The sequence below is a fragment of the Lactuca sativa genome, chromosome 2 (genome assembly GCF_002870075.4).
Source record: "Lactuca sativa cultivar Salinas chromosome 2, Lsat_Salinas_v11, whole genome shotgun sequence".
Classification (NCBI taxonomy): Eukaryota; Viridiplantae; Streptophyta; class Magnoliopsida; order Asterales; family Asteraceae; genus Lactuca; species Lactuca sativa.
In genome coordinates, this window is record NC_056624.2 from 184739238 (window position 1) to 184760822 (window position 21585).

Consider the following 21585-nt stretch of genomic DNA (forward strand, 5'->3'; position numbering starts at 1 on the left):
ATTTAAAAAAATATAAATCATAAAAACCATTTTTACAGTTTTATTTAATTTATAATTAGATTTCCGAATAATATAATATTTGAAATTCATATGATCATTAATCATGTTATTAAAATAAGTAATAATAATAGTAAAAAGAAGAAGAATGATATGTCTATATATCAAATTCAATATGTTACACTTTAAAACTTAAATGAATCAAAGATAGTTTATCTCCAAGACATTTATAAAATCCTACTTCTCAAATACCCTATTTATATAAATAAATAAACTCCACGTGCGAAACCTATCACAAATTAATACATGCATTAAAAATAAATGCACAGTCCATCTCACTTCCCTTTAAAAGTCCGATTCGTCCTTTGTTCCTGTGCCTCTCGGGCTCTTACTCTTCACACCTGTCGATACTCAATATGAGTAAACACAACACCCAGACCAGCAGGAAAGTCAGCAATGGATCATTCCGATCGATTTTCATGCATGCCGACGGTGCCGACATGTTTTTGATGACCTTTGGGTTTTTAGGTGCCGTCGGCGACGGAATTTCGACGCCGACCATGTTTTATTTTACCAGCACCATCATGAACAGCATTGGAGACTTCTCTTCTCTATCCAACGATGTTTTCATCGACAAAATCAACAAGGTCAGTTAATCATAAATCAATATATTAATAAATCATCGTCAACAAATCTAACTGGGTTTTACTTTCATGTTTACAGAATGCAGAATATCTTTGTTTCTTAGCTATTGGGAAATTTATAGCATGTTTTCTTGGTAGGTTTTGCTCGATTTCCATTGTTTTAAATCGTTCCTATATATCAGAAAAAAATATATATATATTTCGTGATTTTTGCAGAGGGGTATTGCTGGGCAAGAACAGCAGAGAGGCAAGCATCAAGATTGAGGTCGGATTATTTGAAAGCGGTTTTAAGGCAAGAAGTGGCGTATTTCGACTTGAATGTAACAAGCACAGCAGAGATCATTACAAGTGTTTCCAGTGATAGTCTCGTGATTCAAGAAGTCATCAGCGAAAAGGTGCCTGTGTTCGTGATGTATGTATCTCTTTTTTGTGGGGCATATGCTGCGGCGTTTATATTGCTATGGAGGCTAGCAATTGTTGCGCTTCCATTTATTATAGTTTTAGTTATACCTGGTTTGATTTATGGAAGAGTTCTGATGAGGTTATCAAGAAAGATGAGGGAGGAGTACAATAAGGCTGGTGCGGTGGCGGAACAGGCGATTTCTTCCGTGAGGACTGTTTATTCATTTGTTGGTGAAAATAAGAGCTTAACAGAGTACTCAGCTGCTCTTGAAGGAAGCTTTAAATTGGGTTTAAAACAGGGTTTAGCCAAAGGATTAGCGATTGGCAGCAATAGTGTGTCTTATATCGTCTGGTCTTTCTTGATTTGGTATGGTAGTAGGCTGGTGATGTATCATGGAGCTAGAGGTGGAACTGTGTTTGCTGTTGGAGCTGTCATCACCTTTGGTGGAGTGTAAGTTTTTTTCCATCTGTTATTTCATCAAACAGGTTGTCTGCATTATACTTGCATATCTTTTTTTTAAATGGATTTTAAGGATATCTTAATAATGAATCCAATAACGACAGATCACTGGGATCTGCATTATCGAACGTGAGGTACTTTTCCGATGCAATGGCTGCTAGTGAACGTATAAGGGAAGTGATCAAAAGAGTTCCGGAGATCGATTCAGATAACATGGAAGGGGAGATATTACAACAAGTATCCGGAGAAGTGGAATTCAAGAACGTGAAGTTTGCGTACCCATCAAGGCCGGAATCGGTGATATTCAAAGACTTTAACTTAAAAGTTCCGGCAGGGAAGACGGTGGCGTTGGTAGGTGGGAGTGGATCTGGTAAATCGACTGTGATTGCATTGTTGCAGAGGTTTTATGATCCTCAAGGAGGAGAGATTTGTGTTGATGGGTTGAGAATTGAAAAGCTTCAATTAAAATGGCTAAGATCACAAATGGGTTTGGTGAGTCAGGAGCCCGCTCTATTTGCGACAACGGTAAAAGAGAATATACTTTTTGGCAAGGAAGATGCCTCCATGGATGAAATCATTGAAGCTTCCAAAGCTTCAAACGCTCATAACTTCATCTCCCAGTTGCCTCAGGCCTATGACACACAGGTTCTTTTTCATACTTCCATCAAAACACACACACACAATTATACAAATATTAAACTAATTTGAGCACTAATTTGTAAATAATTTAAATTTTAAACTTAATATTCGATTTTTATGTCATTATTGTGACAGACGTCAACAAACTGATAAAAATAATATTAAAAAAAATTAACATGTTTCTAATTGATTTACAAAATATTTACATCATTTATGAAATGTAATATCTCGGTTTACAAAATAATTTATTTAGATGGGATTCTATCCTGATTCTCTGGATCGAATGGCGTCCTTTAACGATAAACTAATAAGGCAAACATGTGACGCAAACACTTTGTTTAAGAAATATACGCATATCTTCTATCATTGTTACAAATGTCAACTCTACCGTCTAATATTATATGAGTATGTTTAAAAAAAAAAAAAAAAAAAAAAAAAAAAAAAAAAAAAAAAAAAGAAAAAGTTCAATAGAGGGTTTAATGGGAAGTTTAATATCATTAAGTTCAATCCCCATTGAACTCTATATTCTCTCTCCTCTTTCTCTCTCTCTCACATACACATATATATATATATATATATATATATATATATATATATATATATATATATATATATATATATATATATATATATATATATCATTTTTTATTTTAATTTTTTAATTAGTGTTAATTTTAATTGTAGTTTTTAATTTTTAATTTCATGTTAATTAATTTTTTAAAAATAATAATAAATAAAAAAAATGATAAATGATGTGACAATCCATTAAATTGTATAGAGTTTAATGAAGTGTAGAGTTTAATGGGTAAAGTTGTATAGTGAGTGGAATGTATATGTGTCAATCCATTGAACTCATATGAGTTCAATGCATTGGAGATGGTCTATGCAGAATGCATACGAACATTATTGTAATATAAAAAATTCGATAAAAATAGCTTAAATGAAAACGCTCTTGCACATGATCCACAAGGAAAATAGTATACTGGGGAAAAATCGCATGAGAACACCGGGTGAATATTTTACAGATTTATATGTTTTGGGTCTCATAAAGTAACAACCTATGTTTTGCATAATTTCATACATTGAAGAAGGTTTTTTAATATAATAAAAAACATTAATTACTTATTTATACAATAACATGTAATCAGTTATGAGTACATTGTGATGCAATTTATAAAACAAATTGGATATGTCATCTGCTACTTACTACTTAAATGCATTTTAGCTACTAAAACAAAAAATATATAAATAAATAAATAAATTGTAAACGGTATGATCCAATTTGGCTAATCTTTCTCAGATAATGGCACTTACACCCTAATGGTTTTGTTGGTGACAACCTGTGTATTACTTTTTTTTTATTAGTTAGATTACAACTAATCTTCTGTTTTTTATTTATATTTGTTCGAATAAAACTAAGCAGCAGCCAGTGGCGGATCCAGACCAGAAGTGAATTGGGGTCCATTTTATACTTTCCAGACGATTCATAACATCTTTATTTGTAGCCTCATAAATTTATTCTCCTTTAACCATGCAAATTATACAATCATTCCTGAACTCATCCGAAATTTGATTACACGGTTTAACCATCTTTTTTTCATTTCAAAACTAACAAAACTAATATTTTTTTTTGTTGTTTTTCCATTATTTAATATCTAACACATTGAGTTTTCCATCAACAACTCATAAAACTAAATAAAAGTAACTTAATCAATTTCAGAAATTAGAAATTAACTGGATGCATACCAATATACAGAGGGTTATTAACTTGAAATAAATTTATATATACATATAAATACGGTGGGAATTACAGCCAAGTGGGGTGCATGGACCCCACTCCATACACACTACATCCGCCACTGGCAGCAGCTAACATGTCAAAAAAAAAAATTAAAAACATTTGTCAAGTTATACTCATACGTGGTTTCTTGTTTACAAGTTGCATAAACCGGTTGTAGTTGCATTATATATGAACATAAACACTAGTGAGTAAATTAAAATTAAATAAAAAGTTGTTGCATGGACAAGTAATTTGGTTAAACGTTTACAATTGATTATCTTTTTATAATATTTTTTTTATAAATGAAAATGTTAGTTCATTACCCATTTATATAACTAATATACGTATCTGTTGTAAATAATAGGTTGGAGAAAGAGGAATTCAGATGTCAGGCGGACAAAAGCAAAGAATTGCTATTGCCCGTGCAATAATCAAGTCGCCTCGTATTCTTCTTTTGGACGAGGCGACAAGCGCACTAGACTCTGAATCAGAACGAGTCGTTCAGGACGCACTTGATCGTGCGTCTGTTGGTCGAACGACAATCATCATAGCTCATCGCCTTTCTACAATTAGAAACGCCAACATGATAGTGGTGGTCCAGGATGGCCAGGTGGTCGAGTCTGGCCACCATGACCACCTCATTCAACTTGAAAATGGTCTCTACACATCCCTCATTCGCCTCCAAGAAACCAAACAAAATGATGAACCCATTACTCATTCCCCACTTGGACCTTCATCGGTCTCCTCCACATATGATGTCCACAACACGAGCAGTCGTCGAAGGTCAATTAATGTGAGTCGGTCAAATTCGGTCAACCATGGTGCAGAAGACAAATTTGCTTCACAGACAAACCAAGTATTTCCGGTACCTTCTTTCAAGAGACTTTTAGCAATGAATATTCCTGAATTTAGGCAAGCATTGTATGGGAGCTTGGGTGCTATTTTATTTGGTGCAGTTCAACCAGTTTATTCTTTTGGAATGGGGTCTATGATATCAGTGTATTTCTTGGTTGATCATGATGAGATCAAACACAAAACGACGATGTATTCACTATGGTTTGCTGGTCTAGCAATTTTCACGATGGTAATAAACATCATTCAGCATTATAATTTTGCAGCCATGGGTGAGCACTTGACCAAGAGGGTCCGCGAAAAGATGTTGTCAAAGATACTCTCTTTTGAAATCGGGTGGTTCGATCAGGATGAAAATTCAACCGGAGCCCTCTGTTCCAGGCTAGCTAAAGATGCCAATGTGGTATGAAATTTATGATTTGTTTCACGTTACTAACAGAACCTTACATATTAACAATAATTTTATAAAATTATTTGTTACTTGATTATAGGTTTATCAATATTTATAAATTAAAAGTATGTCAACAATGATTTTGCAGGTGCGATCTTTGGTGGGTGATCGATGTTCACTTCTAATTCAAACATTCTCTGCCGTGACGGTTGCTTTCATATTAGGGTTGGTGATTGCATGGAGATTGGCATTAGTTATGATTGCTGTTCAGCCACTTGTAATTATAGGCTTCTATAGCAAACGTGTTTTGTTAAAAACTATGTCACAAAAAGCCATGAAAGCACAAGAAGAAAGTAGTAAGCTAGCAGTGGAAGCCGTCTCAAATTTGCGCACAGTCACTGCCTTTTCTTCTCAACCACGAATCCTGAAGATGCTCCAAGAAACCCAAAAAGCACCAATGCGTGAAAGCATCCGACAAGCATGGTATGCTGGATTCGGGCTCGCGCTTACTCAAAGTCTTATGCCTTGTACTTGGGCTCTGGACTTTTGGTATGCTGGGAAATTGATTAGCGCTGGTCAACTTGGAGCTAAAGCGCTTTTCCAGACGTATTTGATATTAGTAAGCACAGGCAGGACAATTGCGGATGCAGGGACCATGACAAATGATTTAGCCAAAGGGTCTGATGCGGTGCAGTCTGTGTTTGCGGTTTTGGACCGTCACACCTTAATAGAGCCCGATGATGCTGCTGGTAAAAAGTCGGATATCATTACAGGCCACATAGAGATACGTGATGTGGACTTCGCTTACCCTGCTCGGCCTAATGTCATGGTATTTAAAGGATTCTCGATCGATATTGAAGCTGGGAAATCAACTGCATTGGTGGGACAAAGTGGGTCTGGGAAATCGACCATTATCGGGCTTATTGAGCGTTTTTACGACCCAATGAAAGGAGTTGTGAAGATCGATGGAAGAGATATAAGGGCATACCATTTAAGAACTTTGAGGAAATATATCGCACTTGTGAGCCAAGAGCCAGCGTTATTCGCTGGTACTATACGTGAAAACATCATATACGGGGCATCCGAGACGGTTAGTGAATCGGAGGTCATTGAGGCTGCTAAAGCAGCCAATGCTCATGATTTCATAGCAGTTTTGAAAGACGGATATGACACACAGTGTGGTGACCGAGGGATACAACTCTCTGGAGGACAAAAACAACGTGTTGCTATAGCCCGTGCCATATTAAAAAATCCATCAGTGTTGTTACTAGATGAAGCCACGAGTGCATTAGATAGTCAATCAGAGAAAGTAGTACAAGATGCATTAGAGCGAATGATGGTCGGGAGGACTAGTGTGGTGGTGGCCCACCGCTTGAGTACCATACAAAGTTGCAACACAATTGCGGTTTTGGAGAAAGGGAAGGTGGTCGAGAAAGGTAACCATAGTTCATTGTTAGCGAAAGGGCCTAGTGGAGCTTACTACATGTTGGTTAGTCTTCAAAAGCCTAATTCTGGTTAAGATAAAAATTAGCTAAAACTTGGTGAAAATTTGAAAGGGTTTTATTTAAAAGATTGAAAGTGTCGAAGTAAAACGATTTTTACACATTATATATGGCATTTGAGGATGGTATATAGGTTTTGTTCAACGTATCATTTTCTAACAAAAAAATGATTCTTAGATATTTGATATGTGTGATATATTTGTAACAGTAAATACATTAAATAATCTAAGTTGTCCTTGACCATTAAATGATATAGTGAACACAAGATATTTCTGAAAGGAATGAAATTTTATTTATAATTATTAGTATATTATTGTTATTGTACTTGTGGTTGTTATGATATCTGCAGCCATAATTATCAGCGAAGTTTGTTAAGAGACAGTACCCAAAACAATTTTTGTAAACGAGTTATATTCCATGTTGCATGGTTTTTGTTTGTAGGATTATTAACTTAGATGGAATTTCACATAGATCTTGAATCTTTATTCCATTTGTGACTACTTTTTGGTTGTGGGTAACCATTGGAAAATTAGGTGACTACTTGTTGTAACCTTTGTAATTTTATAAGTTAATGTTTCGACAATACTAGTAGTTGATGTGGTGATTACATGTTGTTACATATAGTATGTTGATGCGCTTGATGAGACTTTCACTTATACAAAGTACAATGTTCAATTATAAAAAAATAAAAGAATAGAGCTTATGTGATGTTTATAGTGAAGGTATGAGTCTATAAACATCTGTCGATATGTAGACTTCAAAAGTTTTATAAAGCAATTCACATGACATGCTACATTAGTTTAAGGGATGTACATATACTTTTTTCTAGAATATTTCATGTTCTTGGTACTTAAAAGACAATTAAGAGGACATGCATGTTATGAAACTTATAGGTGTTGGCATATGCAAATTGGAAGTTTTGATTCGATTGTAACACCCTGTTTCAAATCGTTACCCATTTGGGCGTGGGTGGTGAAACGTGGATGATTCAGGCATTCAGAGTTAGTTTTGGAGCCAAGGATATTTCGGTAAATTGGCAGCGGGTTTTTATGGAAATTGGAATATGTGTTCGGTGAACTTTATGTCAAGTATGAATTGATAATAGTGTGGAGCTTCTCGATACCTTTTCATGGATATAAGGATGGTCAGAATCGGAGTTGTATCAAAGAAGTTATGGCATTCAGAATAGATTAGGGTTTGAGGGAAGACCGCCATGCGTAATGGAGCGTACGCTTAGCGTACTTTGGAGATGGGAGCGGGGTGGTAGACCTCGTACACTGGGCGTACGAGGGTTAGTGAGAAACCCGAGTTTTATGTGTTGCACCCTATATAAGCTTAATGTTAACCCATTTCCCTCATTTCTAAGTCAGCCTCCACCCTCTAAAACCCCTAAATCGACCTTGTAGCCTCTTGAAGGTGTTCTTGAGCTATTGGGAGGATTTGATGCTCATGTTTGCCCTTGGGAAGGAAATAAGAGAAGCTTGGAGTTGTTTTGCTTGTTGGGAAAGCTTTGGATCCCAAATCATCACCTTGTGGGGGAGCTTTTTGAGGTAACAAGTTTGCATCTTGGTTTATGTATGATTAGATCTCTTTATGGCTAGCTTATTATGATTTTGGTCTTATTTTTGAGATTATGGATGAGTTAGGTTGTTTAAGGATTCATCCTTTCATATATGAGTTTGTTTTGGTATCCTTAAGCATAAAGGTGCAAGCTTTATGTGTATTTTGGTATCATGCATGAATTATGTCAACCATTAAGTCCTTTTTTTAGCTTAAGAGATTCATTTAGCCATGTATGGACATAAAGTTGGCAACTTTATGTCATAATCCAACTTATGGAGGTCAGATCTATTGTTTGGAAGCTTCGTCTTAATGGATTAAGTGAAAATCGATTTTGGATTGAATGAGGGTGAGTACGTTGGGCGTACAAGCAGGTACGCACATCGTACAAGCCTCCAAGCGAGTACGCTTATAACGACCCACTTTTTCAAAGAATATTTTCATTTTTAATTAATCAAACACATTTCCATAAATCATGAAATTCTGAAACGATTGTCTTCAATTCCATATTCATTACAACTTTATATTCAAAAACATCAGAGTGTCCACATATCACATATCATATTAGTTATAAAGCTATCTCTACCACATATCCCTACGTAAGGATGCCATGGGATCCCCCACATGGTCTTACACCCAAGTGCCATGGGCTTCCCCCATGGTCTTTCCCCGTCGGACAACCATGGGCTCCCCCATATGGTCTTTCCCCGTCGGACAACCATGGGCTCCCCCATATGGTCTTACATCCAAGTGTCATGGGCTCCCCCCATGGTCTTTCATGCAAATATCACAAACTCACTAGCATACAACTTAACATAAAGTTAACTATCATACCACATATCTCTACTACAGCTAGTGTACCACATATCATAAAATGGGCCGGTCTTGGTACCTTAGACCTATTGGTATGGTGAGAAGACTCACCTTTGGAATGCTGAACTGGTAAGCTGAAGTCAGATAGGCCCCATGCTGCTTCTTTGCAACTGCCTATAATCATTAAGTGATTAACTTAACACCAACCCATAAATACCCTCAGAGTCAAACCATAGTCAAGGTCAAAGTCAAGGTCAACGGTCCATGTTGACCTCAACTCGTTGAGTAGAACCTGCCACTCGTCGAGTTCCGTGCATAACTCGTCAACTCGCCGAGTCACTTGAATGACTCATCGAGTTCCCTAATATTTGTGGCCGTAAACTCTCAACCATAAACTCCTGACCGCAAACCCATCTAGTCGAAAACCCCTTGAGCGTGAACTCCTTGGTCGACTCGTCGGGTTTATAGGGGAACTTGTCGAGTCCCCCTCCATGTTTGATTGTTGTGATCATACAGGGATTCCAGGGATTAGATCTGAAGCCCTAAGGTACCTAGAAGGATAAAGTTTCCAACTTTATCTTCTAGAACCGTTCCAAATGCTCTAAGGTATTTAATAAAGGTTAGAAAGCTCTAAAGCTTTGCTATTTTATCCAAAACTCTAGGAATCTAAAATCCCTCCTTTCTAAAGAGGTTTCCTAGTCCTCAAAACGTCCCAAAGATGGAAGCTTTATGGACATGCATGTCCAGTACATGTCCTTAAGTCAAAATGGCTAAAAATAGAGAAATATGCCCTAAAACCTTTACATGGTTTCCTTACTCAACCAAAAGCCAGATCTAGCCCACCTTGGGACCATTTTTCCCTAGAGATTCATAAAGTTGCAAACTTTTCGAATCCCATGCATGCATTCAACAAGAAGGGTAGGAAATGAAGAGTAAACTCAAGATATAGCCTTATACTTTGATAAAAATTGAGTCGTGAAGACTTACAATAGTGCACAAGATGATTAAGCTCAATGATGGGTGCTTGGTTTGCTGGATCTCCTCACTATCTCCTTCTTCTTAAGCTTTTAACTTCTAAGGTTACCCTAGCTCACAAAATGGAAGAGAATGGGTATTAGGGTTAACACCGACGTTCTTAGTGTTGGGAGGCTGATGGGAGGTCATCCTCAAGGCTCATAAGGAGATTATATAGGGTGCAAACCCTAAAATTAGGGTTTTGTCTTAACAACGCCTACTCGCCGAGTCGGACTTCCAACTCGTCGAGTAGGGTGTAGATTCCGCGTCCCTAAAATGACTTATACTCGACGAGTTGGACTCCTAACTCGCCGAGTCCATACACCAAAACCCTAATCTTACATAAATTAAGTAATACCTGGAATAGGTATTACAAGTCTCCCCCACTTGAACTAGACTTCGTCCTCGAAGTCAGCTGATCCAAACAATTTTAGGTAGTGCTCTCGCATCTCCTCTTCCGGCTCCCAAGTCCATTCAGAGCCCCTTCGGTGCTGCCATTGCACCTTTACCATTCTTATTTCCTTATTTCGAAGACCCTTGGTATTCCTATCAAGAATCGTAACCGGTTTCTCGATATAGTTCAGACTCTCATCCACCTAAATGTCGTCCAACGAAATGACTACGGACTCGTCTGTGACACACTTCTGAAGTTGAGACACGTGGAAGGTGTTGTGAATCTGGCTAAGCTCCTCTGGCAGATCCAAACGATATGCCACCTTGCCCACCCGGGTCGTAATCCTAAACGGGCCTATATACCGAGTTCCTATCTTTCCCCTCTTCCGAAACCTGATCACCCCCTTCCAGGGCGACACCTTCAGCAACACAAATTCCCCTACCTGGAACTCAAGATCCGACCGCCGCCGGTCAGTGTAACTTTTCTGGCGGCTCTACGCGACTCGCAGACGGTCGTGCACCTTCTGAATCAATCTGGTAGTCTTGAGCACCACCTCAATGCTCTCCATGACCCGGTACCCAACTTCGTCCCAACAAACTAGAGTCCTGCACCTCCAACCATATAACATCTCAAATGGAGCTCGGTCGATACTGGCATGATAACTGTTATTGTACGAAAAACTGCCAATGGGAGGTACGTGTCCCAACTCCCTCCAAAGTCCAACACGCATGCTCGAAGCATGACCTCCAGTGTCAGGATCGTCCTCTCGCTCTGAACGTCAGTCTGGGGATGTTACGTTGTGCTAAATTGTATCTGAGTGCCCGGTTCCTCGTGGAACTTCTTCCAAAATCTAGATGTGAATTGAACATCCATATCAGATACTATAGACATTGGCACTCCGTGTCTAGCCACCACCTCTCACATATATATATACTCTCCATAATTGGAATGAAGTGGGCACTCTTAGTCAGTCTATCCACGATCACCCATATGGCATCCACGTCCCTCGCCGTCCTCGGTAGGTTCATGATGAGGTCCATAGTGATCTCTTCCCATTTCCACATGGGAATAGGTAATGGCTATACCTTGCCATGAGGTTGTTGATGCTCGGTCTTGACCTTCCTACAGGTCAAGCACCGCTCGACAAACCCAACGATTTCCCATTTCATGCAGGGCCACCAATAGCTCAGTCTCAAGTCCCTATAACATTTTCGTAGCCCTGGATGTATAGAGAACTTGGACTTATGTGCCTCTTCTAATATCCTCTGTCTCACTCCCCCAGTCACCAGTACCCACACCTGGCCACACTGCGTCAAGAGGCCACGACTATCTTTAACGAATAAAGGATATTGGCCTCGAATCCACTATATCTTCCAGTTCTCCTTCTTCACTCCCTCAACCCGAGCCTCCTTGTTCATATCCAACAATGGGGAGATCACGGTCATCCTCAGACAAACGTTCTCAATCGGGGAACCTACCGCCTTGCGACTCAAGGCATTAGCCACCACGTTGGCCTTCCCGGGATGGTATAAGATCTCACAATCATAGTCCTTCAGTACGTCCAGCCATCTCCGTTGTCGCTTGTCGAGGTTCTGCTAATCCATCAAATAATTTAAACTTTTGTGGTCTGTATAAATGGTGCATATCACTTCGTACAAATAGTGCCTCCAAATCTTGAGAGCAAACACCACTGCCCCCAATTCCAGGTCGTAAGTGGGGTAATTTGCCTTATGAGGCTTCAACTACCTCGAGGTGTAAGCTATCATGTGCCCCCTCTGCATCAGTACAACACCTAACCCTGAATTCGATGCGTCGCAGTACACCGCTAAATCGTCTAACCCATCGGATAGTACCAGGATTGAAGCCTCCCACAACCTCCGTCTCAGGGTGTCAAAAACCATATGTTGATCCGTGCCCTACCGAAAGGTCACATTCTTCTTTGTCAAACAGGTCAATGGAACAACAATCTTGGATAAATATTGGATAAATATCCGATAATAGCCCGCTAAACCCAAGAAGCTACGAATCTCTGATGCGCTCTTCGGTACTTCCCATCGCATCATAGCCTTAACCTTGGCTGGATAAACCGAAATGCCCTCCTGATTGATGATATGCCCCAAAAATTGTACCACTCGCAGCCATAAATCACACTTGGAGAACTTTGCATAAAGCTACTTTGCCCTCAGGGTCTCCAGTACCTCCCTCAAATGCTGCTCATGTCGCTCTCTGGTCTTAGAATAGACCAGGATATCATCAATAAAAACGATCACCGACTGATCCAACGTCGGTTTACATACCATGTTTATAAGATCCATGAACGTTGTTGGGGCATTGGTGAGCCCAAACGGTAGGCATCACCACAAACTTATAGTGCCCATACCGAGTCCTGAAAGCCGTCTTCGATATATCCTCATCCCGAATCCTCATCTGATGGTATCCCGATCCAAGGTCAATCTTGGAAAACCAAGACGCACCCTTCAAATGATCGAACAAATCATCAATCCTTAGCAACGGATAACGGTTCTTCACCGTTAGTTGTTCAGGTCCTTATAATCGATGCACATCCTATGCGATCCAACATTCTTCTTTACGAAAAGGATTGGTGTTCCCCACGGGGAACTGCTCGGACGTATGAACCCTCGGTCTAGCAACTCCTGAAGACGATAAGTATATGAAGAAGGCGAGGTATCATGACATGCTGAGAAATGAAATAAGGGAATTTATGAGCTTTTTAAGGTACAAGACCCTAAATGATATGATTAAGAGGGCCCATAAGCGGGAGATTGAGTTGGAGCTTCGGTCGAAGCGCAAGACGGAGCAGGTATAGACTGTTGTGGTCCAGATCAAGAAGCCCAAGGTTTTCGATTTGCATTCTAGGGGCCAACAGGGTCGAGGCCGCTGCGGCAAGTGTGGCCAGCAGCATAGTATGGCATGTCAGTCAGTGGGTTCGGATTGTTATAGGTGTGGACAGACTGGTCATATGAGTAGGGATTTCCCCTGGAGTGCTCTGATTTGCTTCCATTGCAATCAAACCGACCATGAAAGGTTGATTGCCCGAGGTTGTCAGAGGGAGTTGTGGTGACGCCTGCACCCCTGGGGTAAAGATCAGGGCATTTCAGCTGACCACCAATGAGGCCCGTGCAACACCAGATGTGGTTGCGAGTATATATCTTATTTCTATCTTTTATTGTTTTCATTATTCATGCTCTTATTTATGCTTAATCCTGTATAGGGACCTTTTTGGTCAATGGTATGATTGCTCATGTTTTGTTTGATCTGGGGGCTACCCGATCCTTTGTATCTCTTGCACTCAGCATGAAGTTTTGCGATGCTTCTGTGGCTTTGGATTCTCCTCTAGAGTTTGAGATTACGGATGGTCGTACTGTGAGTGCTTCGAGGGTTTTCAGCGGATGTGTCCTGAATCTATTCATCGAGAGGTTCCCTATCGATTTGGTGTTGATTCCCTTGAGATGAACAAAGGTTATCATTGGGATGGATTGGTTGGGCCCTAATGGGGCCATGATTGATTACAAGCGACAGTTGGTGAGAGTTTGAACCTCAAGTGGGGGAGAACTGGTTATCCTTGGAGAAGGAGCTTCGCATGGGCCAACTCTCTATTTAGTTGTGAGGGCCAGAGATATTTGCAGTAGGGTTGTTCTGGGTTTATAGCTTATGTCGCGGACACTCAGGTTGAGGATATGACATATTTGAGTGGGGTACCCATTTTTCGTGATTTCCCCGATGTGTTTCATGAGGATTTACCATGGGTGCCTCCTGTGAGGCAAGTTAAGTTTCAGAGAGAGACATCGTTAGTCCCTGTATGATTGTCGTGGGTTGTCGTCGGCCTGACGGACTTTAGGAATTGATCTGGTCCCTGGTGCGGCTCCAATAGCCAAGGCACCGTATCGAATGACGCCACCTGCGATGTAGGAGTTGTCTACGCAACTTCAGGAGCTGCTAGAAAAAGGGTTTTATTCATCCGAGCAGTTCTCAGTGGGGAACACCGATTCTGTTTGTGAAGAAGAAAGACAGTTCACACAGGATGTGCATCGATTACCAGGAGTTGACTAAGCTAATAGTGAAGAACCGTTACCCACTTCCAGGGATTGACGACTTATTTGATCAGATTCAAGGCTCATCTTGGTTTTCCGAGATTGGTTTGCGATCAAGGTACCATCAAATGAGGGACAGGAATGATGATGTTCAAAAGACGGTCTTTAGAACTTGCTATGGTCATTACAAGTTCGTGGTGATGTCATTTGATCTGTAAAACATGCCAACAACGTTCATGGACCTCATGAACCGAGTTTGTAGGTCGATGTTGGATTGGTTTGTGATTGTATTCATTGATGATATTTTGGTATATTCTGAGACCAAGGAGCAACATGAGGATCATCTGTGAGAGGTTCTGGAGACCCTAAGGATGGGCGAGGCTTTATGCCAAGTTCTCTAAGTGTGAATTCTGGTTGCACGAGGTGCAATTTTTGGGACACATCGTCAACCAGACGGGGATATTGGTCGACCCGGCCAAGATCGAGGTTGTGATGCGGTGGGAGGTTCCGAGGACCGCATCTGAGATTCAGAGTTTCGTAGGTCTCGCAGGGTATTATCGGAGATTTATCTAGGATTTATCCAAGATTGCAGTGTCATTGACTCGTTTGACAAAGAAGAACATGACCTTTCGGTGGGGGCCTGACCAACAGTAGGCTTTTGAGACCCTGATGCAGAGATTGTGTGAGGCCCCGATTTTCACACTCCCTGTGTGCTTGGATGATTTCGTGGTTTATTGTGATGCCTCTCTTTCATGGTTAGGAGCGGTTCTGATGCAGAGGGGTCGCGTGATTGCTTACACCTAGAGGTAACTAAAGCCTCATGAGGCGAACTACCCTACACATGATTTGGAGTTGGGGGTCGTGATTTTTTTCCCTCAAGATTTGGAGACACTATTTGTATAGGGTTCGATACACTATCTACACTGACCACAAAAGTTTGAGTTCTTTGATGGACCAGCCGAATCTGAATATGTGACAATGGAGATGGTTTGGATGTGGTAAATGATTATGACTGTGAGATCTTGTACCGCCTTGGGAAGGCCAATGTGGTGGCCGATGCTTTGAGTCGTAAGGCTGTTCATTCATCCGAGATACCTATTTGAGGATGATTTCACTTTGCCTTTGATGGAATCTATTAAGAAGGCTCGAGTAAGGCTGTTCATTCATCCGAGATACCTGTTTGAGGATGACTATCACTTTGCCTTTGATGGAATCTATTAAGAAGGCTCGGGTAGAGGGGTTGAAAAAGAAAAACTAAAAGACCGAGCAGATTAGAGGACAAGTTCCCTTATTTGTCAGAGATAACCGGGGGTTGTTGACTCAGGGTGGTATAGTTTGGGTTCTGACATTGGGTGGGGTGAGATAGATGGTTTTAGAGGAGGCGCATAAGTCAAAGCTTTCTATCCACCTAGGGGCCATGAAGATGTTTAAAGATATGAGGTTGAGCTATTAGTGGCCCTGCATGAAGAGGAAAATAACTTGGTTTGTGGAGTGGTGCTTGACTTTTAGGAAAGTAAAGGCCGAGCATCAGAGAGCCCACGAAAAGATGCAACCCTTGCCCGTTCCCATATGGAAGTGGGAAGAAATTACTATGGATATCATCACAAAATTGCCAAGGATGGAATGGGGTTATGACTCCATCTGGGTCATTGTTGATATGTTGACCAAGAGTGCATATTTCATACCGATTGTTGAGAGTATATCCGTAGAGAAGTTAGCGGAAATCTATGTCTGGGAGGTAGTAGTTCAGCACGGGGTGCCAATATTGGTGATTTCTAACCGGGATGGTCGGTTCACCTTTCGATTTTAGAGGAAGTTCCATGAGGAGTTGGGTACTTAGTTGCACTTTTGTACATCATACCACCCTCATACTGATGGCCAGAGCGAGCGGACGATTCAAGCGCTCGAAGATATGCTCCAGGCTTTTGTGTTGGATTTTGGAGGGAGTTGGGATACTTACCTTCCATTGGTTGAGTTCTCCTACAACAATAGTTATCATGATAGTATTGACCGACCACCATTTGCGATGTTGTATGGAAGGAAGTGTAGGACTCCGGTTTGTTGGGGGGAGATCGGGCATCGAGTCATGGGTAGTATCGAGGTTGTACTCAAGACTACGGAGTTGATACAATAGGTGTGCGATAGGTTGCGGGTCGCGTAGAGCCGACATAAGAGTTATGCCGATCGGCGGCGTTCAGATCTCGAGTTTCACGTGGGAGACTCAGTGCTTCTAAAGGTGTCACCTTGGAAAGGTGTCATCCGATTAAGGAAGCAGGGCAAGCTAGGCCCCAAATTCATTGGGCCTTTCACAATTTCAGCCCGGGTGGGCAAGATCGCATACTAGTTGGAGTTGCCCAATGAGCTCAACCATATTCATAACACCTTCCATGTGTCTCAACTTCGGAAGTGTGTGGTCGATGAGTCCACAGTTATTCATCTGGATGGCATTTAGGTTGATGATCACCTAAATTATGTGGAGACCCCGTTGACGATTTTAGATCGGAAGACGAAGACTCTACACAACAAAGAAGTGTCACTGGTCAAGGTCTAGTGGCAACATCAGAAGGGTTCTGAATAGACATGGAAGTCGGAGGCGAAGATGCGAGAGCACTACCTAGATTTATTCGCGACAACAAACTTTTAGGGTGAAGTCTAGTTCAAGAAGGGGGAGTTGTAACACCTAGAATTCAGGTATTCGTTTTAACCCTTGATTTATGTTTAATTTGCAAGTTTAGTCTCCGGTGGCAAATTCGTAAATTCGAAGTTCTATGGAGTATGTGGGGCGTACACCCTCGTACGCAGGGCGTACTCCGAAGAGCCTTAGAACGCTATGTATACACAGGTACATAGGGCGTACGCAGCCATGGTGCAAACCCTAAATTTAGGGTTTGGACCCTATTTAAACACATTTTATGGCCTCATGTACTTTCTTACCTTCAACCTCCATCCTCATTTCGAAACCCTAAAGAGTGTTAGTGCATTGTGAAGCTTTTTAAGTCGTTTTGGTTCCATTTGGAGCTTTTGGAGTAGAAGGAAGAGCATTAAAGTGGTGGTGCTTCACTCAAGGCTTTGGATCATACATCTTATCCCCCTTGTGCACCTTGTGGAGGTAAAAAGTTTCAAACTTGATGTCGAAATCTCATGGATCTAGTTTTTGCTAAGTTATTTCCTTTTTGGTCCCAAACTTGGTCATTATGAGTAGAAGGTACTCCAAGGCATTTGAGTTGTCCTTTTAGAGGTTTTAAGGGGTACTAAGTCATAAAGTTAGGTTCTTGGTGTTAGATGGTCTTAATGGGTTAAGAGACTAGGGTTTTTGGTGTTAAGGACTTAATAGCCATGTTAGACCATAAAGTTGGAAACTTTTGTTGGATTAGTGTCTAAGTCCATAACTATTTTGGTATGTACTTAACCCGATGGTGCATGGTCCTTTTGGGTTGCCTTCACCAAAGCAACTTGATAGGATGAATTATGGAAAGAAAGGATTAAATATGATTTATTAATATATTATGAGAATAATATATTAAAGGAGAAATCATATTGTTTAAATTAATATTAGTCAAAAATTAATTGGTAATTAGTTTTGTGACTAAAAAGAGATTAATTAAACTTAAGGGAATGGAATTGTAATTATAAGATAATTGCAATTTGGGCTATGGATTGCCTTATATTAAGGAGTGGACGAATTCTATGGGAAAGCCCATGAGGAAATCGTCCAAGGCCTTAAGGAAAGGAATCTATGGGTTGCTTAGGGCTTAAGCATCCAATTTAGGGTTTCCTTGTTAGATAACCCTAATAGCCTCATATATATATATATATATATATATATATATATATATATATATATATATATCCCTTATGACCCAAAAATGTGGCTAAGCATCCTTCTAGGGTTTCACACGTTTTAGGGCAGCCTCCATCCTCTCTCCTCTTCATCCTCTTGCTCTTGGTGTTTGTGAACCATTAGAGGAGTGACATTTGTGACTCTAAGCTTTCTAAAGTCAATACAAGAAGGAATTGGGATTGTTATTGCTACATAACAATCAAGGTAATATCTTAAACCTATTCTCATGTTAATATGATTACTTGAATGCTAGAATTAGGGTTTATAGTCTTGGATAGCTTGCATGTACAATAGAGAAACCTAGATCCAAGCATTAGGGTTTGTATGAGCACATAGGATGTTCTCATGACCAAAACCCATCAGTGGTATCAGAGCCTTGATTGGTTTCTATTGTATTGATGCTTTATTTGTTTGTTCAAGCTTAAAAATCGAAATTTTGGGATTCTGGGGGCTGAACTCGCCGAGTCTATAGATGAACTCGCCGAGTCCATGCTGACTCGACGAGTCCATGCCTGACTCGACGAGTCAGTTGGTCAGAAAGAGGGAAAAACGGGATTTCTTGCTGTTTTTGCGTGAGGATACTTGCCTTATCATATTAGATCAATATAAATCCGTTTTTTTGATATATTTGAGTATATTCTTGATCTAATTGAAGATATTTATCAATTAATAAAATATTTGTTTCCTTATGTGATAATTGATTAATTATTTTGATTAAATTGGTAAATTGTTTTGCAAGAAATCATTAAATAAATCAAATATGGATAATATGTGATTAAATGTTAATTAAGATTATTTGTTATTTGATCCTTGTTGTTATGAAAAGTTTCATATTTTCCCCTTTAGGTTTTATAGTTTAAATTTGAACCCAAAAGTTTTGTTGTTTTGAAATTTAAATAGTTGAAACACTAATGTTTTGAAAAAGGTTTCAAAACTTGCCCTCAAGTTTTGGAATTTAAATTTTGATTAATAGTTTAATTTTGATGTATATTTAAATTCTAAACCCTAATGTTTTGAAATGTTTCAAAACTTGCCCTCAAGTTTTGGAGTTTAAAAGTTGATTAAAAGTTTAATTATGAATGTTAAATTCTAAGACCCTGGTATTATTTTGAAAAAGTTCAAATCACACCCTTATGGTTTTATTAATTAATTGAGGAGTATAATTAAAAGAGGTTTAATAAATCCATAATAGTTTTGGTTTACAATTTAATTGAATTAAAGGTATAATTATTAAATTTGACCACCTAGTAAGTGTAGAATACACCCTATACTATATATAACATTAAAAGTCTAACATTATATATATGTATGGGTAAAAGTCAGTCTTACCGTTAGTAGGCCTCATTCACAAAGCTGGTCTATAAGGGGTGTTTAAGGAAATTGCCTATAAAATGGTGATTGAATGGGTATCCACTGTTACCCACCGCACTCTTGACTAGTGGAGGGTCGTTAGCCGAACGGGTAGGATATGACGAAACCTTCCATTATAAGTATAATGAAATACAAAAGTAACTAAATGTTTTACAAATCCCCAATCTTAGTTACTTAGGCAAAGTGAATTGATGCAATTCCATGAAATTACACTTTGTGCCCTTGCGAAGACGTTAGTGGAGCGTGTCTGGTTTACCGACACACTAAATGGTTCTAAGCAAAGGTAGCAAAGGGTGACTCAATGTTTGTCATAGTTCGGTGGAGCGTGTGTGGTTTACCGGCACATCGAATAGGTGACTGTAACATGTGAGGGCACCATGTAAGTTTGCACGGTTATTCACACCCGCTTTGTGATCCTCGGCATCCCAGTCACAAACTAGAGGGGCATATCGAGATTTAAACATGCCATTGAAAGTTCAATGAATCTCAAAGGATCTAGGAGTTTTCATAGATTTAAAACTTAAATTTCTTTTTCGTTTTCATGGTGGAAATTAGTGAATCGTCATTCACTTACCTTCAAATATTCTGCAATTAGGGTTACGGCATCCCTCTCCTGAGTTGTGGAATATTGTGTTGGGTCCTAGCCTTAGTATTTCATTTGGGTGATTTACTAAGGACTTAATCTATCAACTAACTTGAATTCGTTTTTCTCTCGTTTGTAGATGTCAAAGTTCGACAACTATGGTCTTCCCAAATCCCGTGGAACAAGCATTCCACATGAAGTTAGTATTCCATGATTCGATCGAGGAACAAGAAATCATGCTTCACTTCCTCTACCTCCTCCAATTGTTCTCCCTAACCCACAAGATCGAAGAATTGAAAGGTTCAATATCACTAAAGCCCTATTGGAAATGAAACATGAAGATGGTAAACCCGTGTGCCCACGTTCTAGGAATGAAATCACACATTGATAGGTTGATAATGTTGGGTGTGTCATTCCTAGATGAGTTGGCTGTGAATTGGGTTTTGCAGTCACTTCCTGAATCATATAATGAGTTCAAAAGAAAGTGTTATATGATGGACCATGACGACAACCTCATTGACCTAACTTACATGCTCATTGCTGCTGAATCAGAAATGATTTGGCGAATCAATGGAGCGTATTTGTTGGGAAAGTCAACCGAACATGCTTCCGAGGACGTTATAAGAGAAGCGACCTGCGTTTGCTGCCAAGAGAAAGGGCGTTGGATCGAAGCCTGCCTCAAGAGCCTGAAGATTCCAAAGATGGGAGAGTCAAAGAGTATGGCTTTGCTTCAGGTAAAAATCCACTATCTAACTCCGTTAAGTTCCTATTCATTGATTCTTAATACATTATGTGATAATATTGCATTTGAATGTTTTGCAGGATCGGTGAAAAGAAAGGAAGCTTGGTGAAAGAGCAAGATGAATCTAATCACAAGGAATGGATCTTGATCGCATGGACTTGAAGATTAGATTTTGAGCTTAGATAGTTATGATAGAGTTGTTAGAAATTTTCTTTTTGAAATACATAGTTTTCAATGGATTTTGCATTGTAAGGACAAATGTTTTCCGTTGTTTTTATATATAAAATAAATTTTCGTTTGACTTATTTATTTATTTGTTTATTTCCTTGCAATGAAATCATTATGAAAATTGGTGTTTGCATATTTCTACAACAAATGGATATGATTCTTATTTATGGTTTTTATGGAAAAGTCGAGAATTTACCAAATAGGGAGAGTTTCTCATCGCCCAAGTTTCAATTGGACAGAAATTTGGAATCATACAACTTGGTTGCACGAAGAATGAGAAATTTCATATTTGGAAATTGGACTAATTCATTGACAAAGTG

The 21585-nt window shown here is 39.5% G+C and overlaps 1 protein-coding gene across 1 annotated transcript; it reads left to right on the plus strand.

Moving 5' to 3' along the window:
* The first annotated feature begins 384 nt into the window (after positions 1-384).
* LOC111891924 (ABC transporter B family member 15) lies at positions 385-6903 on the plus strand. Its single transcript, XM_023887989.3, has 6 exons — positions 385-644; positions 721-775; positions 858-1494; positions 1608-2148; positions 4287-5177; positions 5314-6903. Exons 1-6 carry the CDS (start codon positions 414-416, stop codon positions 6682-6684), a joined length of 3726 nt encoding a protein of 1241 aa, XP_023743757.1. The 5' UTR covers positions 385-413; the 3' UTR covers positions 6685-6903.
* The last annotated feature ends 14682 nt before the right edge of the window (positions 6904-21585 follow it).

Coding starts and splice junctions, on each gene's coding strand:
- LOC111891924 (XM_023887989.3), top strand. CDS start 414: ATGAGTAAACACAACACCCAGACCAGCAGGAAAGTCAGCAATGGATCA. Junction 1,495..1,607: donor GTCATCACCTTTGGTGGAGT/GTAAGTTTTTTT, acceptor CAATAACGACAG/ATCACTGGGATCTGCATTAT. Junction 5,178..5,313: donor TAGCTAAAGATGCCAATGTG/GTATGAAATTTA, acceptor ATGATTTTGCAG/GTGCGATCTTTGGTGGGTGA.